Source organism: Rana temporaria, chromosome 1 (assembly GCF_905171775.1).
Source record: "Rana temporaria chromosome 1, aRanTem1.1, whole genome shotgun sequence".
Lineage (NCBI taxonomy): Eukaryota > Metazoa > Chordata > Amphibia > Anura > Ranidae > Rana > Rana temporaria.
The window spans coordinates 656,971,669-656,997,388 of NC_053489.1; the positions used below are offsets into that span (position 1 = coordinate 656,971,669).

The following is a 25,720-nucleotide window of genomic DNA, read 5'->3' on the forward strand; positions in this document are numbered from 1 at the left end:
AGCGGCACGGAATGGGGGGGGAGCAGAGGACGGCAGCAGCACGGAGGGGGGGGGGGAACAGAGCAGAGCACGGCAGCGGCACGGAGGGGGAGAACAGAGCAGAGAACGGCAGCGGCATGGAGGGGGGGGGGGGGAGACAGAGCAGAGGACGGCAGCGGCACGGAGGGGGGGAACAGAGCAGAGGAAGGCAGCGGCACGGAGGGGGGGGGAGCAGAGGACGGCAGCAGCACGGAGGGGGGGGGGGGGAACAGAGCAGAGGACGGCAGCGGCACGGAGGGGGGGGGGGGACAGAGCAGAGGACGGCAGTGGCACGGAGGGGGGGGGGGACAGAGCAGAGGACGTCAGCGGCACGGAGGGGGGGAACAGAGCAGAGGACGGCAGCGGCACGGAGGGGGGGGGGGGGACAGAGCAGAGGACGGCAGCGGCACGGAGGGGGAGTCAGGTATCGGTAAAGTATCGGAGCATTTCCCCCCCGAGTACAAGTACTCGGGGAAGTGCTTGGTATCGGTCCCGATACCGATACTAGTATCGGGACAACCCTACATAAAACCTGGCCTGTTAGTGGGCCCTGAGAACAGGATTGATGACCACTCCACTAGATCAGGGGTCCCAAACTGGCGGCCCTCCAGCTGTTGCGAAACTACAAGTCCCATCATGCCTCTGCCTGTGGGAGTCATGCTTGTAACAGTCAGCCTTGCAATGCCTCATGGGACTTGTAGTTTCGCAACAGCTGGAGGGTCGCTAGTTTGAGACCCTTGCACAAGACGAATGGGCTCATGAATCCCCTATCCCTTTTTTTAAGCGGCTAGAATTGAATGGGATGTCGGGGGTGTCAATGGACACGTCTGTTGACACCCGCCACTTCATAGAGGAAGATCTCTGCCTGCTTTCAGGCCCCATGCACTGTGAACACAGGAGGTCTGCCGCACGGCACAGAATGTTTTGCATTTTCTGAATGAATGCAAAGGATTCTCTGATTGGAAAAAGGTGGAGAGCGTGACGCCGCGGCTTCTCTTGTCCAATCAGAGAACGCTTTGCACTATACTTGCCATTGGTCAGGTATGGCATATACATAGTTGCACTGTTCCAAGCTGGACCAATGTACCCGTGTATAAAACACAAATAGACCGGCTTATCTGGAGGTTTTAGAAAAAAAGGAATATAAAGCAAAGATCTGTATCCAGTTTTTATAACTGAGCTATCCTCACCCCTCTAAGACAACGAGAAGTCTCATCTTCTTCCGGGAATACACAGCCTGACGGACGCTGCGATTGCGCTGTGCTTCCAGCACACTGGAGAGGAATCTCTGAAACTGTGCCGTGCTGAACTCCTCCGCGCCGTCACTAGGCTGCCGATACACCATCCACCTGGAGGAGAATAAAAAAAGGTTGAGATATATAAATATGCGTCGTGTACACAGCAACCCATAGCTGCCCCCCCAGGGATCAGGAGAGCCATGGGTGTTCTATTTTTTACACTGACGGGGGAATAAAAGGAAAATCAGTACAACAGCTCCACCCAGTGGCGAGTCTATAAAAGCACAGCCAAATGCAAAAGCAACACTAACACCAGTGAAGAAATGCCTGAGGTTTTAAAACATTTAGGGGTAGATTCAGATAGAAGATACGCCGTCGTATCTCTGAGTCCGGCCGGTCGTATCTATGCGCCTGATTCATAGAATCAGATACGCCTAGATTTGACTAAGATCCGACCGTCGGATCTTAACTGCATATTTACGCTGGCCTCTAGGGGCGTGTACGCTGATTTACGCCTAGAATATGTAAATCAGCTAGATACGCGAATTCACGAACATATGCCCGGCCGACGCAGTACATTTACGCCGTTTACGTTAGGCTTTTCCCGGCGTATAGTTACCCCTGCTATATGAGGCGTATCCTATGTTAAGTATGGCCGTCGTTCCCGCGTAGAATTTTGAAAATGTTACGTCGTTTGCGCAAGTCATCCGTGAATGGGGCTGGATGTCATTTACGTTCATGTCGAATCCAATGACGTCCTTGCGGCGTACTTTGGAGCAATGCACACTGGGAAATTCCACAGACGGCGCATGCGCCGTTCGGGAAAAACGTCAATCACGTCAGGTCAAGCCTGATTAACATAACACACGCCCACCTCTTCAGAATTTGAATTAGGCGGGCTTACGCCGGGCTATTTACGCTACGCCGCCGCAACTTTCTTTTAAGAATACGGCACTTGCCTGTAAAAGTTACGGAGGCGTAACATAAATAGGATACGTTACGCCCGCACAAAGAAGCGCCATTCTACCTGAATCTACCCCTTAGGCTGCATTCACACCTCAGCGTATAGTTTTCACGCGGAAAGTCGCACGGTTTTAACACAATTTTGTACAGGTCAAAAGGTCACCAATGTAAAAAGCAGAAAAACGCCTGTAATCTGCCTAAAAAAAAGCTCATGTACTTTTTTAAGCTTCAGGCGACAGAACGCTCAGATGTGATCTGTAGCAGTACATGTTTCATATACAGAAGACAAACACCTAAGAAAAGTCACTTACCTCCCGTACTCTTTTTGGAAGGACACAAGAAAATCGCAAAGGTCATTGCAGTGACTACCAGGCAGACCGGTGATAATAGTAATGGCAACCTACAACAGATTAGGATTTATATTAAAAGGAATAAGGATGAGAAAACATACTTTAAATCATATCACATTGAACTATAGTTATATACATTTAATTTTTTTTAAATATTTAACTTTTTAAATCGAAGGATGAAATCCAGAAAAGCTAAAAGTCCTCCCCTGTAGTGAGGTTGCAACTGCACTGCGGGGGGGGGTAACTGCTTCTGTGTAGGGCAATGCTGAGATATATGAACTCCCATGCATGCGCAGAAGTGACTGCATCTCGGCTTAGCCTATAAATATGGATGTAGATCAGTAACCAGAACAAGAATATCAGCGGGCGGTAAGGGAGCCCAGGCAAACCACAGCACTAAAATTAAGGAGGTGCCCCTTACATCATAAGGTATCCATCAGATAGCCCCCTTATATCAAACAGTCCCATCAGAGACTTGATGGGGGCATTTCATGTAAGGGGGTTACAATAAATTCCCCCCATCAAGTCTCATAGATAAGTGGATGCACTCTTGAAGATCTGGAGGAAGGCACAGCTAAAATTTGGGGAGGCCTGGGCACCATAAGAATCTGTGTACCTTATCATTCTGTGCTTGGCTCCCGGTGATGGTCTCAGGATGCTGCAGCAATGCTGGTAGATGTACCCTTGGCACCGGCTCACAGCCCACACTGCTCACTGCAAGGTGCTGGAAAAAGCTGGAAAAGCCAAACATCAATGGTTAATGCTGAACATTAATCAGTTAAAATAAATACTGCATATCACAGTGCCCCCTTACATCTAATGCCCCCATCAGAGTGCCAAATTACATCAAATGCCCCCAACACAGTGCCCACTTACATCAAATGCCACCATCACAGTGCCCACTTACATCAAATGCCACCATCACAGTGCCCACTTACATCAAATGCCACCATCACAGTGTCCACTTACATCAAATGCCACCATCACAGTACCCACTTACATCAAATGCCACCATCACAGTGCCCACTTACATCAAATGCCACCATCACAGTGCCCACTTACATCAAATGCAACCATCACAGTGCCCACTTACATCAAATGCAACCATCACAGTGTCCATTTACATCAAATGCCACCATCACAGTGTCCACTTACATCAAATGCCACCATCAGAGCGCCCCCTAATGCCCCCATCAGAGCGCCCCCTAATGCCCCATCAGAGCGCCCCCTAATGCCCCATCAGAGCGCCCCCTAATGCCCCATCAGAGCGCCCCCTAATGCCCCCATCAGAGCGCCCCCTAATGCCCCCATCAGAGCGGCCCCCTAATGCCCCCATCAGAGCGGCCCCCTAATGCCCCCATCAGAGCGGCCCCTAATGCCCCCATCAGAGCGGCCCCTTACATCTAATGCCATCATCAGAGCGGCCCCTTACATCTAATGCCCCCTTACATCTAATGCCCCCATCAGAGCGGCCCCTTACATCTAATGCCCCCATCAGAGCGGCCCCTTACATCTAATGCCCCCTTACATCTAATGCCCCCATCAGAGCGGCCCCTTACATCTAATGCCCCCATCAGAGCGGACCCTTACATCTAATGCCCCCATAAGAGCGGCCCCTTACATCTAATGCCCCCATCAGAGCGGCCCCTTACATCTAATGCCCCATCAGTGTGGCCCCTTATATCAGATGCCCCCATCAGAGTGCCCCCCCCCCCCCTTTACATCAAATGTCCCCACCCGAGTGTCCCCTTACATTAAATGTCCCCATCAGCGTGCCAGATTACATCAATTACCCCTATCAGAGTGCCCCTTTACTAAAAATGCCCCTATCAGAGTGCCCCTTACATCAACTGACACATCAAACAGATCCTGGTAGCACAGAAATCTTTGTCCTCTTAGATCTAATGTACCTGGGCACCTGGATCCAACAACGTACAGCCGCCCATAGAAATCAGTAATGCTGTACAGCCCCATGCCCCCATGTGCAGGAGACCTAAATGCAGGTAAGCGCCCAGCTTGAAGGATGTCAATAAAAATCATGAAATACATTTATATGTGTTTATATACCCAGGCATACAGTCAATGAGGGCTACAGGCGCATTGATCAATCCAGGCTGAAGGTCACAAAATACAAGTGCATTAATGTGCACAGATCTGTGTTGTGCATAAAATTGAATTGTTTGCAATAACACATAAAAAAAAGTTCTTTCTAGGAGTCCTGTTCACACCATACAAGTGCATCAATATGCATTGTAACCTGCTATTGTACATAGATTTGAATAGAGTGTGTTTGTTAACTTTCAATAAAGTTGATTCGAACAGTGACAGCTCAGTGGCAGTTAGATTGCCATGGTGATGCCCAAAGAGGTGGTTCAAACTAGAGGTGCACCGAAATTTGCATGCGTCCGAACGAAAAAAAAGGTTCCGAAAAGGGGGCGGTCTGCTCCGGGTGCCGCACATTGCAGGGGTGTCATCCTGGCGCACCCCAGTCAGAGTCCTCCCCTCCTTGTCACGCAGAGCGGCGATCTCCCTCTGTGTCACAGAGCTGAATTGTTCGGCAGCCGCTGTAACAAAGTCCCGCCTCCTGTGATAGATGGCACACTGATCCAAAGCCGGAAATGTAATCAGTGTGACGCTGTATCATAGGAGGCGGGACTTCGTTTCTGCGGCCGCCCGGACAATTCAAATCCAGGTTAGGGACACAGCGGGAGATTGCTGCTATGTGTGATCTGGGCACTGGGGAGGCTGCACCCGATGGGCACTGGGGAGGCTGCACCTGATGGGCACTGGGGAGGCTGCACCCGATGGGCACTGGGGAGGCTTCATTGATCTCTTGTATCATGTCTGCAGTCTCTGATCATCTCCTATATCATGTCTGCTAGAGGTGCACCGAATGGAAATTGTATTACTTCTATTAGCAGTGTGTTTAAGTTTAAATAAGAGACTGGGGACATGATACAAGAGATGGTTAGAGACTGAGGACATGATACAAGAGATGTTTAGAGACTGGGGACATGATACAAGAGATGTTTAGAGACTGAGGACATGATACAAGAGATGGTTAGAGACTGAGGACATGATGCAAGAGATGGTTAGAGACTGAGGACATGATACAAGAGATGTTTAGAGATTGAGGACAGGATACAAGAGATGGTTAGAGACTGGGGACATGATACAAGAGATGGTTAGAGACTGAGGACATGATGCAAGAGATGGTTAGAGACTGAGGACATGATACAAGAGATGTTTAGAGACTGAGGACAGGATACAAGAGATGGTTAGAGACTGGGGACATGATACAAGAGATGGTTAGAGACTGGGGACAGGATACAAGAGATGGTTAGAGACTGGGGACAGGATACACGAGATGGTTAGAGACTGGGGACATGATACAAGAGATGATTAGAGACTGGGGACATGATACAAGAGATGATTAGAGACTGAGGACATGATACAAGAGATGGTTAGAGACTGGGGACATGATACAAGAGATGGTTAGCGACTGGGGACAGGATACACGAGATGGTTAGAGACTAGGGACATGATACAAGAGATGATTAGAGACTGAGGACATGATACAAGAGATGTTTAGAGACTGAGGACATGATACAAGAGATGGTTAGAGACTGGGGACATGATACAAGAGATGGTTAGAGACTGGGGACAGGATACACAAGATGGTTAGAGACTGGGGACATGATACAAGAGATGTTTAGAGACTGAGGACATGATACAAGAGATGGTTAGAGACTGAGGACATGATGCAAGAGATGGTTAGAGACTGAGGACATGATACAAGAGATGTTTAGAGACTGAGGACAGGATACAAGAGATGGTTAGAGACTGGGGACATGATACAAGAGATGGTTAGAGACTGAGGACATGATACAAGAGATGGTTAGAGACTGAGGACATGATACAAGAGATGGTTAGAGACTGAGGACATGATACAAGAGATGGTTTAGAGACTGGGGACATGATATAAGAGATGATTAGAGACTGAGGACATGATATACGATGTTTAGAGACTGTGGACATGATACAAGAGAAGGTTAGAGACTGAGGACATGATACAAGAGATAATTAGAGACTGAGGACATGATTCAAGAGATGGTTAGAGACTGAGGACACGATATAAGAGATGGTTAGAGACTGAGGACATGATACAAGAGATGATTAGAGACTGAGGACATGATACAAGAGATGGTTAGAGACTGAGGACATGATACAAGAGATGGTTAGAGACTGGGGACAGGATACAAGAGAAGGTTAGAGATTGGGGACATGATACAAGAGATGATTAGAGACTGAGGACATGATACAAGAGATGGTTAGAGACTGCAGACTGCATTTTTCTTGAGCATTTCTTGCACTAAAAGGTGCCAATAAAAGGCAACAATGAATTCATATTAACTTAAACTGATATTAATTAAAAAGTCGATAATAATACAATTCTATATCAAAATATGTATATATATTTTTTTAAAAAAACCTGCATTTCCTGTTTCAGTATTAAAAAAATTCCATTCAGTGCACCTCTAGTTTAAACAGGTGCATGGGAGTGCAAAGCTCAGTAGGGCTGAAACAACTATTTGATTAATCGACAACTGAACGATTAGGAAATTTAATCGATTACTATTTTCATAAATCGATTAATCGGCCGGTAACATAATGGGGTTAAAAAAAAAAAAAAAAAAAAATTAGCCCTTTATAGTACAAAAAGAGCAAATAAATCGCTACTGTAAGTATTACTTTCACCGTTGCAACCAAAAACTGACAGAAATTCAGCCAATAATCTGATCGTGTGTACAAGGCTTAAAACTAAATCAGAACTTGCTGCCAAAATCAACACTTTTTGAATAAAATTATTGAAATAAACAAAACTTTTTGATGATCTAATAATACGAGACGCACCTGTATATAAACATCATACAAGGACTGAATTGGTTTCCAGCTCACCTTTCCAGATCTGGCAGGTTAGCCGATATCTTCTTCCTCAGACTCCATCTTTCTGTGGTAGGAAAGGATAAAGTTTCGTACAGATTCTGCATGATCAAGTAACTAAAAAAGGAAAAAAAATAAAAGTACAATTACAACCAACAGTTAAAGTTTAGTCGACCTATAATTTACCTTTCCCGCCCCCATCATAATACCGTCTTAAAACCTCTGGGGTAGATTCAGGTACATTTGCCCTTTTTTTACGTAGGCGCAGGGCACCGTTTTTGCCCTGCGCCCCCGCAAATTTTCTGCGCTACCCGCGATTCACGGAGCAGTAGTAAATTGCGTGGGCGCTCCGGCAAAATGCCCGGCGTAAGCGCGCGCAATTTAAATGATCCCGTTTGTGGCGGGAATCATTTAAATTAGGCGCGTTCCCGCGCCGAGCGTAGTGCGCATGCTCCGTTGGGAAACTTTCCCGACGTGCATTGCGGTAAATGACGTCGCAAGGACGTCATTTGCTTCAAAGTGAACGTGAATGCCGTCCAGCGCCATTCACGATTCACTTACGCAAACGACGTAAATTTCAAATTTCGCGACGCGGGAACGACGGGTATACTTTAGCATTGGCTGCCCCTGCTATAGAAGGGGCAGCCTTACGCAAAAAATCGACGTACGCAAACGACGTAAACTGCGTACGCAGGGCTCGCGTAGGGTAGTGAATCCGCGTTAGTATGCAATTTGCATACTATACGCTGACCACTACCGGAACGCCACCTAGCGGCTAGCGTAAGAATGCAGCCTAAGATATGAAGGCATAAGGAGGCTTATGCCACGCATATCTTAGGCTGCAGTCGGCGTAACAAGCTCTCTGAATCAGGAGAAGACGTTACGCCTGCGCAAGTAAGCAATTGCGCTGCGTAACTATGGTTACGCAGACGCAATTGCTCTCTGAATCTGGGCCATTGTTTTCATTGCATAACTTTTTTTAAGGCCTGTAGAACTAAATCACTGGGCATCTGTGCTTCTCTATACGATGAAGGCAGATCATGGCCGATGGAGGGGCTAGCAGGGTGCTGTACATGAGCTCTTCATGGTTCATTTAACAGAGATCACTGCGGCACTGTGCAATCATACACTGCCATTAATTAAGCTTGCCAACACTGTGCACGCTATTCCCCATTCACACAGGAGTACTACAGCGCACGTTAATGCGAGGGCCGTGTTTGCCCACATGGGGTTGCACAGGCGCTCTGTGCATCTCCATTCATGTTAATTGGGACACAGCCACTGTGTCAGGACCTGGATCACCTGTTATGGTTCCTGGACCAGAAGGTTGTAGTTCTGAAGTCCATCAATAGGTGTCTCCCAGCAGTTGGTTTTCACCTGATGCTGGCTGCTGGGAGGGTATTTAGCCCGTTTAGGTGGCCGATTATTGTTTCGATTAATCGGATAATAGCCTTAAAAAAAAAAATTCATTTTTTTATTTTTAGGGCCAATTTGTCGTTGGGCGGATTACAAAACACAAATTGCCGCAAAAACACATTACTTCTCTTTCTGCAGCTTCTCCATTGAAGTATATTGAACCAAAAAAAAAAGCACCGTTTTGCGTTAAAAAGTCCTCGCCCCTTTCCAAATACGCAGCAGCCGAAAAAAAAATCATGGATGTGAACGTGTCCCATAGGAAAACATGTAAATGAACTGTAGTGTGTTTCTGCAAAAAGCACCAAAAAACACAGAGGTGTGACCCCAGGCCTGAGATGTTTAATATAATGGGGGTTAAAAAAACAAAAATAAGTACAAAAAGAGCAAATAAACGCTACTGTAAGGGGTTCATTTTTTTTACTGCTGGACAGTGAAAGTAATATTTACAGTAGCGATTTGCTTTTTTGTACTATAAAAGGCTTATTTTAGTTTTTTTAACCCCATTATGTTACTGGCCGATTAATCGATTATGAAAATTGTAATCGATTAATTTAATAATCGATTAATTGTCGATTAATCGATTAGTTGTTTCGGCCCTATTGGTGTCATTGAAAGAAATTGTGTGACATCAATGGTGTCAATGGGCGCCAGTGTTGGCATCATTGGGAGGAATTGTGTCCCATTATTGGTATCATTGGGAGGATTTGTGCCCCACCATTGGGAGGAATTGTGCCCCACCATTGGGAGAAATTGTGCCCCACCATTGGGAGGAATTGTGCCCCATCATTGGGAGGAATTGTGCCCCATCATTGGGAGGAATTGTGCCCCATTGTTGGTATCATTGGGAGAAATTTGTGCCCCATCATTGGGAGACATTTGTACCCCATCATTGGGAGAATTTGTACCCCATCATTGGGAGAATTGGTGCCCCATCATTGGGAGAATTGGTGCCCCATCATTGGGAGAATTGGTGCCCCATCATTGGGAGAATTGGTGCCCCACCATTGGGAGAATTTGTGCCCCACCATTGGGAGAATTTGTGCCCCACCATTGGGAGAATTTGTGCCCCACCATTGGGAGAATTTGTGCCCCACCATTGGGAGAATTTGTGCCCCACCATTGGGAGAAATTGTGCCCCACCATTGGGAGAAATTGTGCCCCACCATTGGGAGAAATTGTGCCCCACCATTGGGAGAAATTGTGCCCCACCATTGGGAGAAATTGTGCCCCACCATTGGGAGAAATTGTGCCCCACCATTGGGAGAAATTGTGCCCCACCATTGGGAGAAATTGTGCCCCACCATTGGGAGAAATTGTGCCCCACCATTGGGAGAAATTGTGCCCCATCATTGGGAGAAATTGTGTCCCATTTTGTTGGTATCATTGGGAGAAATTTGTGCCCCATCATTGGGAGGAATTGTGCCCCACCATTGGGAGGAATTGTGCCCCACCATTGGGAGGAATTGTGCCCCACCATTGGGAGGAATTGTGCCCCACCATTGGGAGGAATTGTGTGTCGCAAAAAGTGGCCTGGTCTTTTGGCAGCCAAATCCTCCGGGCTGAAGTGGTTAAATAACCAAAAATGCAGACGCAGCGTTGCGTTTTTACTGTAGTGTCCAGTATCGGCTCTCAACCTCTAAGTGATCTCCCAATGGTCTTAGCTGCCGATACCGGTTTTCGGTAAATCCTCAAATAAAAACCTCCCATGTAGGACACAGCGAGAACAGCAGTGGAAGCGGCAAGATATGGGAATTACATTTTTCTTTGCTCCTCGGAGAACTGGTGCTCCTGAATCAATTGTAGGGACACTCCGGAATCCTCACAGTGCTGCTGCCAATGTTTCAGTACCTAAATGGGGTCACAGAAAAAAAAAAAGGTGTTACTCGATGGCAATAAACACTATTACAAGGAAACTCTGCTTCTATCAGAAATAGATGTTTTTCTATAACTGCCACACGACCATTCTCTTCCACACGATCGGATTTTCCGTCGGAAAAACATTGGATGTTTTTTCCGACGGAATTCCGCTCAAGCTTGGCTTGCATACACACGGTCACACAAAAGTTCTCTGAACTTTCGTCCGTCAAGAACGCTGTGACGAGCCGAGAAAATAAAGTTCAATGCTTCCGAGCATGCGTCAAATTGTTTCTAAGCATGCGTCGGAATTTTGCGCGTCGGAATTTTGCGCGTGTGGAGCCTACACACGGTCGGAATTTCCGTTCAAATGCTCACATCGGACTTTTGCTGTCGGAATTTCCGATCGTGTGATAAGGGACATAATTCATAAAGAAAAAGGATTAAAATAAATAAAAAAACCCTACTATTTGAATCTATTGCCCAAGAAAATCCCCTACGCCAGCAAGAAAATGCTTTTCTGTGCACCCCTCTGATGCTGGACCCACCTTGCAGGAGGTAGGGATGGAAAACGGAATATTGGAATTTTAAAGACTGAACTTCTGAGGCCTCTAAGGCCCCGTACACACGACAGAGTTTCTCGGCAGAATTCACCGAGAAACTCGGTCAAAACCCGGATTCTGCCGAGAAACTCTGTCGTCTGTACAGTTTTGGCTCGATGGAGCCGCCGAGGAACTCGACGAGAAAATAGAGAACATGTTCTATATTTTCTCGTTGTCCTCGTTCTTCTATGGGAGAAGCCGGCCCGCCGAGCTCCTCGGCGGCTTCATCCCAAAACTCGACGAGGAACTCGACGTGCCAAGCACGTCGAGTTCCTCTGTCGTGTGTACGGGGCCTGAGCTTTAAATATTCCACTTTAAAAGTGAAACTAAAGTAGTTTAAAAATAACAAACATGTTACACTTACCTGCTCTGTTGAAGTTGGTTTTGCACAGAGCAGCCCGGATCCTCCTCTTTCCGGGTCCCTCACCGGCGCTCCTGACCCCTCCCTCTTGCCGAATGCCCCCAAACCAAGCGGCTTGTTATGGGGGCACCCCAGTCGAGTGGCTGTTCTGTGTGTCGATTCAGACACGCCGCCCCTCTCTCTCATTGGCTCACTGACTTTGATAGTAGCGGTAGCGCATTTAGCACTTGAGCATGGGTTCATTTCAATGGGCAGAATAACAACATTCTGGCCAATGAAATGAATGAACACTTAACGTGTCTGAATGCATCTAACCACTTCCCGCCCGCCGGCTGTCATATGACGTCCTTGACTTTGTGCAGGGATATCTGAATGATGGGTGCAGCTACAGGCATCATTCAGATATCGGCTTTTTCAGCCGGCGATTCCCTACAACATAAAAATGATCATAGCAGCTGTTCCTCCACCCGATCGTTCCTACGGGAGGCGAGAGGGGACATCACCCCCCTCCCGTGCTTCTACCTACTCACTGCTACGATCGGTGAGTGGATCCGCCGGCCCCTGGATGTTAAACATAGAGGGCCAGATTCTCGTAGAATGGCGTATCTATAGGAGGGCGTAACGTATCTGATTTACGTTACGCCGCCGCAACTCACACGGGCAAGTGCTGTATTTCTCAAAGCACTTGCTCCGTAAGTTGCGGCGGCGTAGCGTAAATCGGCCGGCGTAAGCCCGCCTAATTCAAATGTGGAAGGGGGGGCGTGTTTTATGTTAAACTACTGTGACCCGACGTGATTGACGTTTTTCACGAACGGCGCATGCGCCGTCCGTGGAAATCTCCCAGTGTGCATTGCTCCTAATACGCCGCAAGGACGTATTGGTTTTGACGTGGACGTAAATTACCTCCAGCCCCATTCACGGACGAGTTACGCAAACAAATAACTTTTTTAAATTTCGACGGCCATACTTAACATTGGCTGCGCCTCATATATCAGGGGCAATTATACGCCGGGAAAAGCCTAACGTAAACGTCGTAACTTTACTGCGTCGGCCGCGCGTACGTTCGGGAATTCGCGTATCTAGCTAATTTGCATACTCAACGCGGAATTCGACGGAAGCGACACCTAGCGGTCAAAAAAAAAAATGTAGTTTAGATCCGACGGCGTAAGAGACTTACGCCTGTCGGATCTAATGGATATCTATGCGTAACTGATTCTAAGAATCAGTCGCATAGATACGATGGCTCGGATTAGGACTTACGACGGCGTACATGGCGCTGCGCCGTCGTAAGTCCTCTGAGAATCTGGGCCAGAGATTTCCGATGGGTGCAGCTACAGGCAACCATACATATATATATTTTTTCTGCCGGTGATTCCTTGCAATCTAAAAACAATCATAGCGTCTGTTTTTACAAGTAACAAGAACGGACGTTGTCCCCACCGCCCTTCGGTGCTTCTACTGGCTCGCCCGTGCAATCAGCGAGTCAGAGAATAAATCAGCCATTCTGCCTGTTTACCATAGAGCTGACCGAGGACCAGATGGTCCCCCAACAAGGACCCTAGGATATATAAAATAAATAAAAAAAAACGCACAGAAGTTAACCCAACTTTTCTGTATAATATGAAAGATGATGTTACGCCGAGGAAATAGATATCTCTATATATATTAGGGCTGGGGAAAAAATCGAGTTGCGAGGGCAAATGGATTAATATTTTGATCAAATCGATTTTTTTTTTGATTTTTTTTTTTCCCATAGGTCGGCGCTCCGCGGACTAGGTTTGAGGCCGCGGCCTTGCCTAAAAATTCTGCCCGCAGCTCACCGCGATCCTGGGAAAAGGCCGCTCTGCGGGCAGGATCTTTTAGGTGAGGCTTCGGCCTAGTCCGCGGCCTTTTCCCAGGATCGCGGCGGACTGGGCCTAATCCGGGACCTTGCCTAAAAAATCCTGCCCGCAGCTCGCCGCAATCCTGGGAATAGGCCGCGAGGCCGGACGCCGCTCGTGGCCTTTTCCCAGGATCGCGGCGAGCTGTGGGCAGGGCTTTTTAGGCGGGGCCATGGCTTTGGCCTAGTCCGCTGCATTTTCCCAGGATCGCGGCGGACTAGGCCGAAGCCTCGCCTAAAAACTTTTTTTCCCCGCGGTGACCACGGGAAAAAAATTCGTATCGTGAATCAAGTTTTTTTTTTTTTAATCGCGGACTTTTTTTTGTGCCTAAAACTGCCCAGCTCTAATAGAGAGATTATATATATATATATATATATATATATAGATATATATATATGTTATATTATATAATATATGTTTGGGGGTTCCGAGAGTAATTTCCTGTCAAAAAAATATGATTTTTACATGTAGGAGAGGAGTGCCGGGATTGGCCTGGGAAGGAAACAGTTAACATTTCACTTTGTGTTGATCTCACCTGGGAGTAGAAAACCCGGTAACTCTTGGATTTGGGGAAAAGTGCAAATGTGACGAAGCTGCCGGGGGGACCGAAATGAATAGGCAGGTGAGGGAGCAGGGAGCTTTTATACTCGATTAGCAAAATGGCGACCACACTGTTCGAATCCTGCAAACACAGAAAACAGCTTTATTAATAAAAAATAGACAACTCAGGGTCATGATTATAACACAACATCTAATGCATGTGTCGTAGAAAACGGAGCAGGCCCACTTTAGAAACGGCGGCCGTGCCGTGGTTGGCAGAGCGCCGGAGCCACGATACCTGGAAAGTAACCCCCAGGAGAGATGTCAGCCATTGGAGCGGTGTACGAGGATGGCTGCGGGGGCTTCGATCTGAGGTGAGTATTACACAATGAGCTAGTATGCGATGAATACTAGCTCATTATGCCTTTGTCTTGCAGGTGGTGGTTTTTCGTTTTGTTTTTTAAAAGTGGGTTTACAACCACTTTAAAGTGTTACTAAACCCAGGACCCTGCATTCACTATATCTCATCTCCCAGAGTACAGAGAACTGCAATTATTTTAGTAAATATGAACTGCCAAATACCTTTTCTCATCGGCAGTATATAGCAATCTTGTGACTTCTAGCAGTGTCCAGCCAAGCACTGGTTAAAGCTTGTAGGATGAGTTTTACGACTGCCCTAAGAGGCGGCAAAACCTCTGACCCTCTGTCTGAACAGTGCCCTATGCTGATCACATGCACTCTCCCAAGAAAAAGAAAAAAAACTCTGTAACAATACACACCTAACTGAGCATGTGCAGCCTGACTCCATAGGCTCTGTGTTATCAGGAAATTATTAAGGGACAGTAGAAGGAGGGGGAGGATCTGTGCATGGAGGATCAAACAACCCTTTTACACAATGTGGAGGATCCACAGCGAGTATAACAAGCATGCTTTACTGCATATACAGACTGGTTTTACTGTTGTGGGTTTAGTAACACTTTAAAAAAGAACTTCAGCTTGATTTTGTTTAACCACTTAAGGACCTGACCAATATGCTGCTAAATGACCCAAGGGGTTTTTATAATTCGGCACTGCGTCGCTTTAACAGACAATTGCGCGGTCGTGCGACGTGGCTCCCAAACAAAATTGGCGTCCTTTTTTCCTACAAATAGAGCTTTCTTTTGGTGGCATTTGATCACCTCTGCGGGTTTTATTTTTTGCGCTATAAACAAAAATAGAGCGACAATTTTGAAAAAAATTCAATATTTTTTACTTTTTGCTATAATAAATATCCCTCAAAAACATATATACATTTTTTTTTCCCTCAGTTTAGGCCGATACGTATTCTTCTACCTATTTTTGGTAAAAAAAATCGCAATAAGCGTTTATCGATTGGTTTGCGCAAAATGTATAGCGTTAACAAAATAGGGGATAGTTTTATTTTTTTTACTACTAATGGCGGCGATCAGCGATTTTTTTCGTGACTGCGACATTATGGCGGACACTTCGGACAATTTTGACACATTTTTGGGACCATTGTCATTTTCACAGCAAAAAATGCATTTAAATTGCATTGTTTATTGTGAAAATGACAGTTGCAGTTTGGGAGTTAACCACAGGGGGCGCTGTAGGAGTTAGGGTTCACCTAGTGTGTGTTTACAACTGTAGGGGGGTGTGGCTGTAGGACTGACGTCATCGATCGAGTCTCCCTATAAAAGGGATCACTCGATCGATGCGCCGCCACAGTGAAGCACGGGGAAGCCGTGTTTACATACGGCTCTCCCCGTTCTTCAGCTCCGGGGAGCGATCGCGACGGAGCGGCTATAAACGAATAGCCGCGCCGCCGTCCCGGATCGCTCCCCGCGGGAATCCGACCGCCGCATGTAGCGGGGGGGGGGGGGGGGGGGGGGGGCCCGATCGGACCCCCGACCCACGTCTAGGCAGGGACGTACAGGTACGCCAATGTGCCTGTACGTACCATTCTGCCGACGTATATGTATATGCGGCGGTCGGGAAGTGGTTAAAGTTAACAGCTTCAAATACTGTAGCTGTTGACTTTTAAAGATCAGGTACTTACCAGTGCCTGGGGTCCATCGCTATCTTCCCGCAGCCGATTCTTCTTCCTGCTGCGGGTCTCTAGAGCCAACATCTTGGCTATGGGAGGCTGCTGTGGCTTCCGGAGGAACCACACCCGGCCTTCCACTGCATGCGCGTGAGCTTGCACAGTGCTTTGTGGATAGTCCTCCAACCTCCAGGGACATGCAATATTGCCCCAGGAAGCTGCGGGCAGGGCAAGGGATGCCATCCTCCTCTAGGTATCATCCTTACCCATTGCAAGGATTATTCGCAACAACCACCCCCACCCAGAGTTGGGATTTAAAGTGGAAGTAAACCCTCCTTTTGTTTTCAGCCATGGAAGCTGCCATCTTAGCCTCTGTTTACTCTGCAACTGCTATGATGCTGCACATGTGATCCTTTATGACACCAGCCATTGGATGGTTTGACAGTTTGGTTGAGAGCACAATACATGTGAACAGCTAGCATTCCGGCATGCCAGGAATGTTAACTGTTTTTTAAAACTATCAAATCGATGGGTTTACTTCGGCTTTAAGCTGCAGTATAAATAAATACCCTTGACACATTTTTATCCAATCTAGTTTGCTTGATAGCTGCAAGGCTAAGGATAAAATTGGAAACTTTCAAAGCCCTCTGTGTAGAGCTGCAGAGCAGTACATAGTTGCCATACAAGAGAATAAAAGAAAACAGAAAAGCTCCCTCTTTACAAACACTCCGACAAGGAAAAGAAACTTGGAGACGTGTCTGTCATGTCCACAGCAAAACACGAAATGATTAATGGAGATAGCAGAGCTGTACAATTGGACGTCCTTTATCTAGATTTCCTTTCCCGCTTCTCTTGCTGTATATTTTTATCTAGCAGGGAGTTCATGTCTACAGCGATCACTTATACCAGCCTGTAATTGGCTCCGGCAAGAAGCGGTGACAATAGGCGGAAGGTCGGTGCTCGGCGCCGAAGAAAAGATAAAATAACGACGAGATTATATTGAGATGTACACAACAACAAGATAAAACGTGTGCCTTGCTATTGTTATGTCTCTTCTTCCGGTAAATAACCTTTTCCTATGACAGATCGGAAAGACGGCTGTAAATCAAGCCGTACATAACCCTGAATGGAAGGATAGATGGAACAAGGACACTACTCTGCAAATAATGAAAGAAAAGAGGAATTTGATAACTCTTGCACCATCACTTTCTCTGTGTGTTGATATGGGTACACAGAAGACTCTCAGAGTGTGGTTGGTGCCCTTAGCACAGTGGTTCTCAACCTGGGGGTCAAATGATGATTTGCCAGGGGTCACCAAATCCTGGGCTGTTCCTGAAGCCCGCACCCCTCTCCCAGCCATTTTGTGTCTGCCCAGCTGGGCTGTTCCTGGAGCCCACGGCTGCCCACTCAGCCTCTTTGCAGCCGCCCATTCAGTTCATGGCATGGCTGGGGGGCAGAGACTAGAGGTCCACTGACTGGTGAGGATTGTGAGGTGGGAGGGGCTGGAGGAGAGCATTGCCACTCATCCCACCCCCCCCCCCACCAAGGAGTAAGAGAAGGAATAAAAATAGAGAATACATGCAGGGGAGGGCTGGCAGCCCTAGGCCTGGGGGGCAAGTCCAGTCAAGTGGCCCAAAGAGCGTGGAAAAGTGATGGGTTGAGGAAAACAGTCTAAGATTTTTCATGATCACAAGAGTCCGCACAGAGCCTCCCCTTACATCAGAGTCCGCACAGAGGCCCCCTTACATCAGAGTCCGCACAGAGGCCCCCCTTACATAGAGTCCGCACAGAGGCCCCCCTTACATCAGAGTCCGCACAGAGGCTCCCCTTACATCAGAGTCCGCACAGAGGCCCCCCTTACATAGAGTCCGCACAGAGGCCCCCCTTACATAGAGTCCGCACAGAGGCCCCCCTTACATCAGAGTCCGCACAGAGGCCCCCCTTACATAGAGTCCGCACAGAGGCCCCCCTTACATAGAGTCCGCACAGAGGCCCCCCTTACATCAGAGTCCGCACAGAGGCCCCCCTTACATCAGAGTCCGCACAGACCCCATATACATCAGATCTGATGTAAGGGGTGTTCTGGGAAACTTGATTTAAGGGTGCATGTTGTGGACTATTGTGTAAAGAGGCTCTCTGCTCACCAAACCCTGCCCCCCCTCCCCTTTAACAAAGTCCACAGAGCACCCCTTTTTATACACTGGGAGGCAGGAGAGACTAAAGAGGGTGAGCTTACCAGGATGGAGGCTGAGGCGCAGGCAGGCTGTCCGATGCTTTTTTTAGTTCAAACTTCCTGTCCAGTGCCCACACATGCCCAGTGAGTGTGGGCAGGGCAGACTCAGAAGGAGGAGGAGCAGATGAGCTCTATCTCTCCTTGTGTATGTGCAGAGAGAGAAGGAGATGTCAGCGCTAATGTGCGCTGAGGCTGAGCTATGTGTGAGACGAGACGTAACTCAGCTCTGCAGCCATCTACCTCGGAGCCGACACAGGCACGGCTCCACAGTGGGAGGTGAGCAGCGGCCGTGACCTGTGTTAACAGAGCTCCAGCAGGCATATTCCTGCTCTGCACAAAACGCATTTGGTAGCGGCGGCCGGTGGCTGTGCATAGTGTCACCAGCCCGGGGGGAGATTTCCACCCTGCCCCCCCTGCCAGCCCTCCCCTGAATACATGGCAGGGAGAGGAAAAGAGGGGAGGAAGAAAGAAAAAGAGAGAAAGAATAAGAGAAAAAAGATGGCTAGAGATAGATGGGGGAAAGACAAAAAATTTGGATAAAAGGGAAAGAAAAGAGAACACAGAGATAGAGTAGTACATCCTAAAATGTACCATATGAGGTTTTAATACTGTTTGAGTGGAGGGGCTCAGGGACCGCTAAATTTCCATGGGTTAGGGGTGCAAATTACCTGTCTTGCCTATGGTGCCGACAACCCAGGCTACGAAAATAATTTTACTGTTAGGGGTCCCCACAACTTGGGAAATGTTATCAAGGGGTCACGGCACTAAAAGGTTGAGAACCACTGCCTTAGCAGAATGGATGCCAAGCTACAGGACCCCCACCACATGAGTTATAACCTTTTCTGGGTACACATAGAGTTCTATTGGTGCTCTTAGCAGGATGGATGCCAAGTTAGAGGACCCCCATGCCAACCACCCCCTGAGAGTTACAACCCCTTCTAAAGCCGGCCAACACAGTTCAACTAGGGCTAGTTCCAGATGAACTAGCCGAATTTTGCTTAGTGGATGGTCTTGTTGACCACCTCCCGCTTTACATCCATCAAATGAAGCAGGGCAAAAAATTCTGGCTACACAGAAAACCCCTGGAGTGCTGGAGTGCTATTGGTGCCCCTAATAGGATAAACGCCAAGTTAGAGGACCCCCACCACCCCACACTTCTGGGTACACAGAAGACCCCTGGCATGCTATTGGTGCCCATTCAGATGCAGCCATTGATCAGATATTCATCTGTGCTATACGAGAGGATGGGTGGATGAATCTGTTCGATTAGATTTTTTTCAGCCCACAGACCAAAAAAAACCAAAACACAACATCTAATAGTGTATGGAAAACTTTAGAAAGATGAAAGCCCAGACGTAGTTTCAGAAATGGCAGAGATAGAACCAAACCCATTAAAATACGGCAGGAAGATGTCACCAAGTAAACCTGGAAGATGTGACCCCCCAATAAAAGTGTATGTGAACCCCAACAATTGATTTCTTCTATTTGCTCTCTTCTGGTCTATTAAATATGAAATTGAAAGTATTTTGTCATGTCTGTGTATTACATAGTAGTTTAGCAAAAGACAACAGGGCAGGGCTGACACCACCAAGTCCACAAAAATGCTCTGTGTTGTCAGCCCACTCCTAAGGGGGACTCAGATGTAAGGGGGAGCTCTGCTATAAAGGGAGAGTCCCAAGGTGGATGCTAATGCAAGGGGAGCTCTGATGGAGACCCCGATGTTAGGGAGGACTCCTAAGGTGGATGCAAATGTATAGGGGGGCCCTGACTGGGACCCTGATGTAAGGGGGTTCTAATAGGGATCCTGATGTAAGGGGGTCCCTGGCGGGGACCCTAATTTAAGGGGGGCTTCACAGGAAGCCTGATGTAAGGAGCATTAAAAGGGCAGCTCATTTGTGAGGTTTACCACCCTAACCGCTAGTGTGAATGAGCCCCAACAGAACTAAAGCGTGCTTCTGTGGACAGGGAAATCCTTTTGTTTGCCCGCAGGCAGATAAAAAAAAAAAATATTCATCTACAGCCAACCACAAAAACGCACTCCAGAACCGGTGCATTTTTGATGCGTTTCCAGATGCTTTTTTTATGTTTTTTTCACTGTACTGGGGTCTGGTGCATTTTTGAAGCTTTTTTGATGCATTTCACTGCGTTCCAGTACAGTTCAGTGAAGGAAAAATGTTCTACTTTTTTTTTCTGGAACTGGAACGCCCTGGAACTGACTTGCCCTGGTGTGAACTATGCCATTGGAAACCATATAACCTATTTTCAGTGCATTTTTGATGCAGAAAAAAAAAAAAACGCACTGGACTGCATGTGGTATGAACTGACCCTTACTGCTGTGTTATTAGATTGCTCAGCTGAAGGGCATCTGAGAGCATCAATTATAAAAGAACTGAAAAAAAATAAAAAATAGTAGTTCTTTCAACTGGATTCTGAAAGCAATAGTCCAGAGAGGACTTACACCACTTTCAAGAAACAACTTATAGCTGGATTCAGGTAGATGGGCGCATCTTTCAGGCGGCGTAGCGTATCGTATTTACGCTACGCCGCCGTAAGTCAGAGAGGCAAGTGCTGTATTCACAAAGCACTTGCCTCCTAAGTTACGGCGGCGTAGCGTAAATGGGGCCGGCGTAAGCGCGCCCAATTCAAATGAGGATGAGGGGGGGGCGCGTTTTATGTAAATGATTGGTGACCCGACGTGATTGACGTTTTTTACGAACGGCGCATGCGCCGTCCGTGTACATATCCCAGTGTGCATTGCTCCAAAGTACGCCGCAAGGACGTATTGGTTTCGACGTGAACGTAAATTATGTCCAGCCCCATTCACGGACGACTTACGCAAACAACGTAAAATTTTCAAATTTCGACGTGGGAACGACGGCCATACTTAACATTGGCTATGCCACCTAGGGGGCAGCTTTATCTTTACGCCGGCGTACCTCTTACGGAAACGGCATATCTTTACTGCGACGGGTGCACGTACGTTCGTGAATCGGCGTATCTAGTCATTTGCATATTCTACGCTGAACTGAACGGAAGCGCCACCTAGCGGCCAGCGTAAATATGCACCCCAAGATACGACGGCGTAGGAGACTTACGCCGCTCGTATATCTTAGCCTAATTTAAGCGTATCTGGTTTCCAGAATACGCTTAAATTTACGACGGCGTAGATTCAGAGTTACGACGGCGTAGATTCAGAGTTACGACGGCGTATCTACTGATACGCCGGCGTAACCCTACGTGAATCTAGCTATTAATTGGTAACAATTCCAAAAGATGTTAGGAAAAAAAAAAAGGAATTACTATCACTTCTTAGATTGAGAGAATAAAAGTGAGAAATATACTTACGCCATCATAGAACTTGACAGAAGTCATGTGACTCCTCGGAATGCTAACACTGCCATAGGTGGGGTGAACAAATAGGACGCCGTGTGAAAAGAAGAACAGTTTACCTGAGAAAAAGACACAAATATAGTATTAATGTTTAATAATGGAAAATAAATACATGTTAATACATTCACTTTCTTGTCTGTGAGATCGGGATGATCCTAAGCAGCGCCCCTCACTTGCAGCAAATGTTATGGTGAAGGCGACTTGTGTACAGGAATGTGGCGCTACTGCCAACTTCAGCAAAAATTTTACTGGTCACCCCTCCTCCAAACTGATAAAAATAAGCGTTAAAAAAAAAAAGATTTAATGGGTGATAATTTTTAGCACTTCCCGAACGGCTCACGTACATATACAACGGCAGGTTGTCTCTAATGCGCAAAACGACGTACAGGTACATCGGCACCTTTAAAAACCTTAGCAGGCGCTGAACGTGGCCGCGATGACCGCCAGTCACCCGTGATCTCAGGCACGAGACACAGAACGCGGATCGGTGTGTGTAAACACACAAATCCCAGTTCTGTCAGGAGAGGAGAGACAAATCGTGTGTTCCTATTAGTTAGGAACAGCGATATGTCTCCTCCTCTAGTCACTCTTATCCCTCCCACAGTTAGAACAGTTATTTTTAGCTCTGATGACTGGATAAATGTCAATGGTCCCAAAAAAGTGTCCGATCTGTCTGCCGCAATGTCGAAGTCCAGCAAAAATAAATAAATCACTGATCACCGCCATTACTAGTAAAAAAATAAAATAATAATAAAAACGCCATAAATCTATCTCCATTTTGTAGACGCTATAACTTTAAGTGCAAAACCAATCAATATACACTTATGCCGCGTACACATGATCATTTTTCGGCATTTAAAAAACAACGGTTTAAAAAAATTTCATTTAAAATGTCACATCATTTTTCAGGTTGTGAAAACCGACAAAAAAAAAAATTCGAACATGCTGTATTTTTTAACGACGTTTTAAACAATGCCGTTTTTCGGATTGTAAAAAATGGTCGTGTGTGGGCTAAAACAACATTAAAAACCCGCGCATGCTCAAAAGAAAGTTATGAGACGGGAGCGCTCGTTCTGGTAAAACTAGCCTGTGTAATGGAGTAAGCACATTCATCACGCTTTAACAGACAGTAAAATCGTCTTTTACTAACACAAAATCAGCTAAAGCAGCCCAAAGGTTGGCGCCATCCGCATGGAACTTCCCCTTTATAGTGCCGTTGTATGTGTTGTACGTCACCACGCTTTGCTAGAGCATTTTTTTTTTTTTAACGATGGTGTGTGGGCAACGTCGTTTTAATGATGAAGTTGGAAAAAAAAAATTCTAGAGGCTGAAAAACGTTGTTTTTTACAAGCCGAAAAATGATCGTGTGTACGCGGCATTAAGATTTTTTTTATTTACCAAAAATATGTAGAAGAATACATATTGGCCTAAACTGATGAAGAAATTTGTTTAAAAAAAAATAATAATCTGGGGATTTATAGAAAAAAATAAAAATAGTCTTTTTTTTTTGTTTATAGCGCAACAAATAAAAACCGCAGAGGTGATCAAATACCACCAAAATAAAACGGTATTTGTGGTAAAAAAGGAAGTGAATTTTGTTTGGGTACAACGTTGCACAACCACGTAATTGCCGGTTAAAGTGACGCAGTGCCATATTGCAAAAAAAAAGGTCTGGTCGTTAAGGGGGTAAAACCTTTCCGGGGCTTAAGTGGTTAATATAGATTAAGCCGGCATACATGGATTGAAACTGCTGAACCGAGCGAATTTCGATCCATGTATGACCGGGGTGGTTGTATAGAAGTTCATCTACCAATCGACTTCTGTACAACCACCGTCAGACTTGTTTTTTTCTGCTTGATCCGCGCTGCTGGATATAGCTGGCAGCACTGATCAGTGTATTCTGATGGTGAGGGAAGTCTCCCCGCTGTCAGAATAGAAAGGCTCAGTGGAAGGATTCCCCCATCCACCTTGAGTGTGTGGAGGGGCGAATCTTTTTTTTTTTTTTTTTTTTGTTCAACCCACTAGTGGAACGAAAAGACCCCACAAATGTAAGGGCAGCTTATTACTTCTTTTAACCTGGAAACAGAAAAAAAAAAGATGGTCTTCCTCTCCAGGGCTGGAATGTCAGCAGGCACTCCTACCATCCTAAAGAGTTGGTCACTTGTCCTGCATTGTATGGGTTGGTGTTGGGCAGTGACAAGACCAGTCAGAGACCAGCATGAAAAGCAGCTTGGGGGGAATCGGTCGCCACAACTGGGATGATCAAGTGGAAGACTGTGGGGTCATGCATATAGGTGTATATATACTGTAGCTCCCATCCCCTAGAAATAAAAAGAAGCACTAGGATCCTTCATCATGCGAGAAAGGGACCGGGGGGAAAGTTGAATCATTTTGCAGCTACCCAGAGAAGCTTAATCTCTAAGATCAAGCCCCACTGGTGGGGTGAAACATGTCAGAAGGAGATTAGGCTTAAGCCGAAACTTCACCTTTCTGTATACTGGATGGACTCCCCAGTGTGTGGCGTTTCCACCTCTTACCCAAAGCTGGCCTTGAATATTAAAGTAATCCGGCGTAGTGTCACACTCCGCTCCCCATCACAGATTGCTCCGGAAGTGACGTTCCATCGCCGCCATCTTGCTACACCGCACACCATTGCACAGTAATGATAGAGTGTGAAGGGGGCGAGCGGCCATCTTGTTACACCCACCGGAGTTTTAGATTTCACAGTTATTTTCAACACAAAACAGAGCTTATGTGCTTAACCACTTCCCGACCGCCGCATGTAGATATACGTCGGCAGAATGGCACGTACAGGCACATGGGCGTACCTGTACGTCCCTGCCTAGACGCGGGTGGGGGGGTCCGATCGGGACCCCCCCCCCCCAGCTACATGCGGCCGATCGGATTCCCGCGGGGACCGATCCGGGACGATGGTGCGGCTATTCGTTAATAGCCGCTCCGTCGCGATCGCTCCCCGGAGCTGAAGAACAGGGAGAGCCGTATGTAAACACGGCTTCCCCGTGCTTCACTGTGGCGGCTGCATCGATCGAGTGATCCCTTTTATAGGGAGACTCGATCGATGACGTCAGTCCTACAGCCACACCCCCCTACAGTTGTAAACACACACTAGGTGAAGCCTAACTCCTACAGCGCCCCCTGTGGTTAACTCCCAAACTGCAACTGTCATTTTCACAATAAAGAATGCAATCTAAATGCATTTTTTGCTGTGGAAATGACAATGGTCCCAAAAATGTGTCAATATTGTCCGAAGTGTCCACCATAATGTCGCAGTCACGAAAAAAATCGCTGATCGCCGCCATTAGTAGTAAAAAAAATAAATAATAAAACTATCCCCTATTTTGTAAACGCTATAAATTTTGCGCAAACCAATCGATAAACGCTTATTGCGATTTTTTTTACCAAAAATAGGTAGAAGAATACGTATCGGCCTAAACTGAGGAAAAAAAAAATGTTATATATGTTTTTGGGGGATATTTATTACAGCAAAAAGTAAAAAATATTAAATTTTTTTCAAAATTGTCGCTCTATTTTTGTTTATAGCGCAAAAAATAAAAACTGCAGAGGTGATCAAATACCACCAAAAGAAAGCTCTATTTGTGGGGAAAAAAGGACGCCAATTTTGTTTGGGAGCCACGTCGCACGACCGTGCAATTGTCTGTTAAAGCGACGCAGTGCCGAACTGTAAAAACCCCTTGGGTCATTTAGCAGCATATTGGTCCGGTCCTTAAGTGGTTAAATACAGTGGGGCATATCCACAAAAACCTGGCGCAACTTAAAAAATCCCATTTAAGTTACACTGCCTTAAAATTTCTACCTAAGTGCCCGATCCACAAAGCACTTACCTAGAAATTTCAGGCTGTGTAACTTAA

The 25,720-nt window shown here is 46.6% G+C and overlaps 1 protein-coding gene across 1 annotated transcript in view; it reads right to left on the bottom strand.

The window, feature by feature from the left end:
- Positions 1–25,720, bottom strand: part of DNAAF9 (dynein axonemal assembly factor 9) — a 225,723-nt gene that overhangs the window by 77,298 nt on the left and 122,705 nt on the right. The window contains exons 21-27 of the mRNA XM_040335514.1: positions 21,786–21,889; positions 14,162–14,308; positions 10,686–10,777; positions 7,529–7,630; positions 3,186–3,303; positions 2,531–2,619; positions 1,209–1,367 (exon numbers count right to left, since the gene is read on the bottom strand). Of these exons, the coding sequence (XP_040191448.1) occupies positions 1,209–1,367; positions 2,531–2,619; positions 3,186–3,303; positions 7,529–7,630; positions 10,686–10,777; positions 14,162–14,308; positions 21,786–21,889 (811 nt within the window). The remainder of the gene's footprint in view (positions 1–1,208; positions 1,368–2,530; positions 2,620–3,185; positions 3,304–7,528; positions 7,631–10,685; positions 10,778–14,161; positions 14,309–21,785; positions 21,890–25,720) is intronic.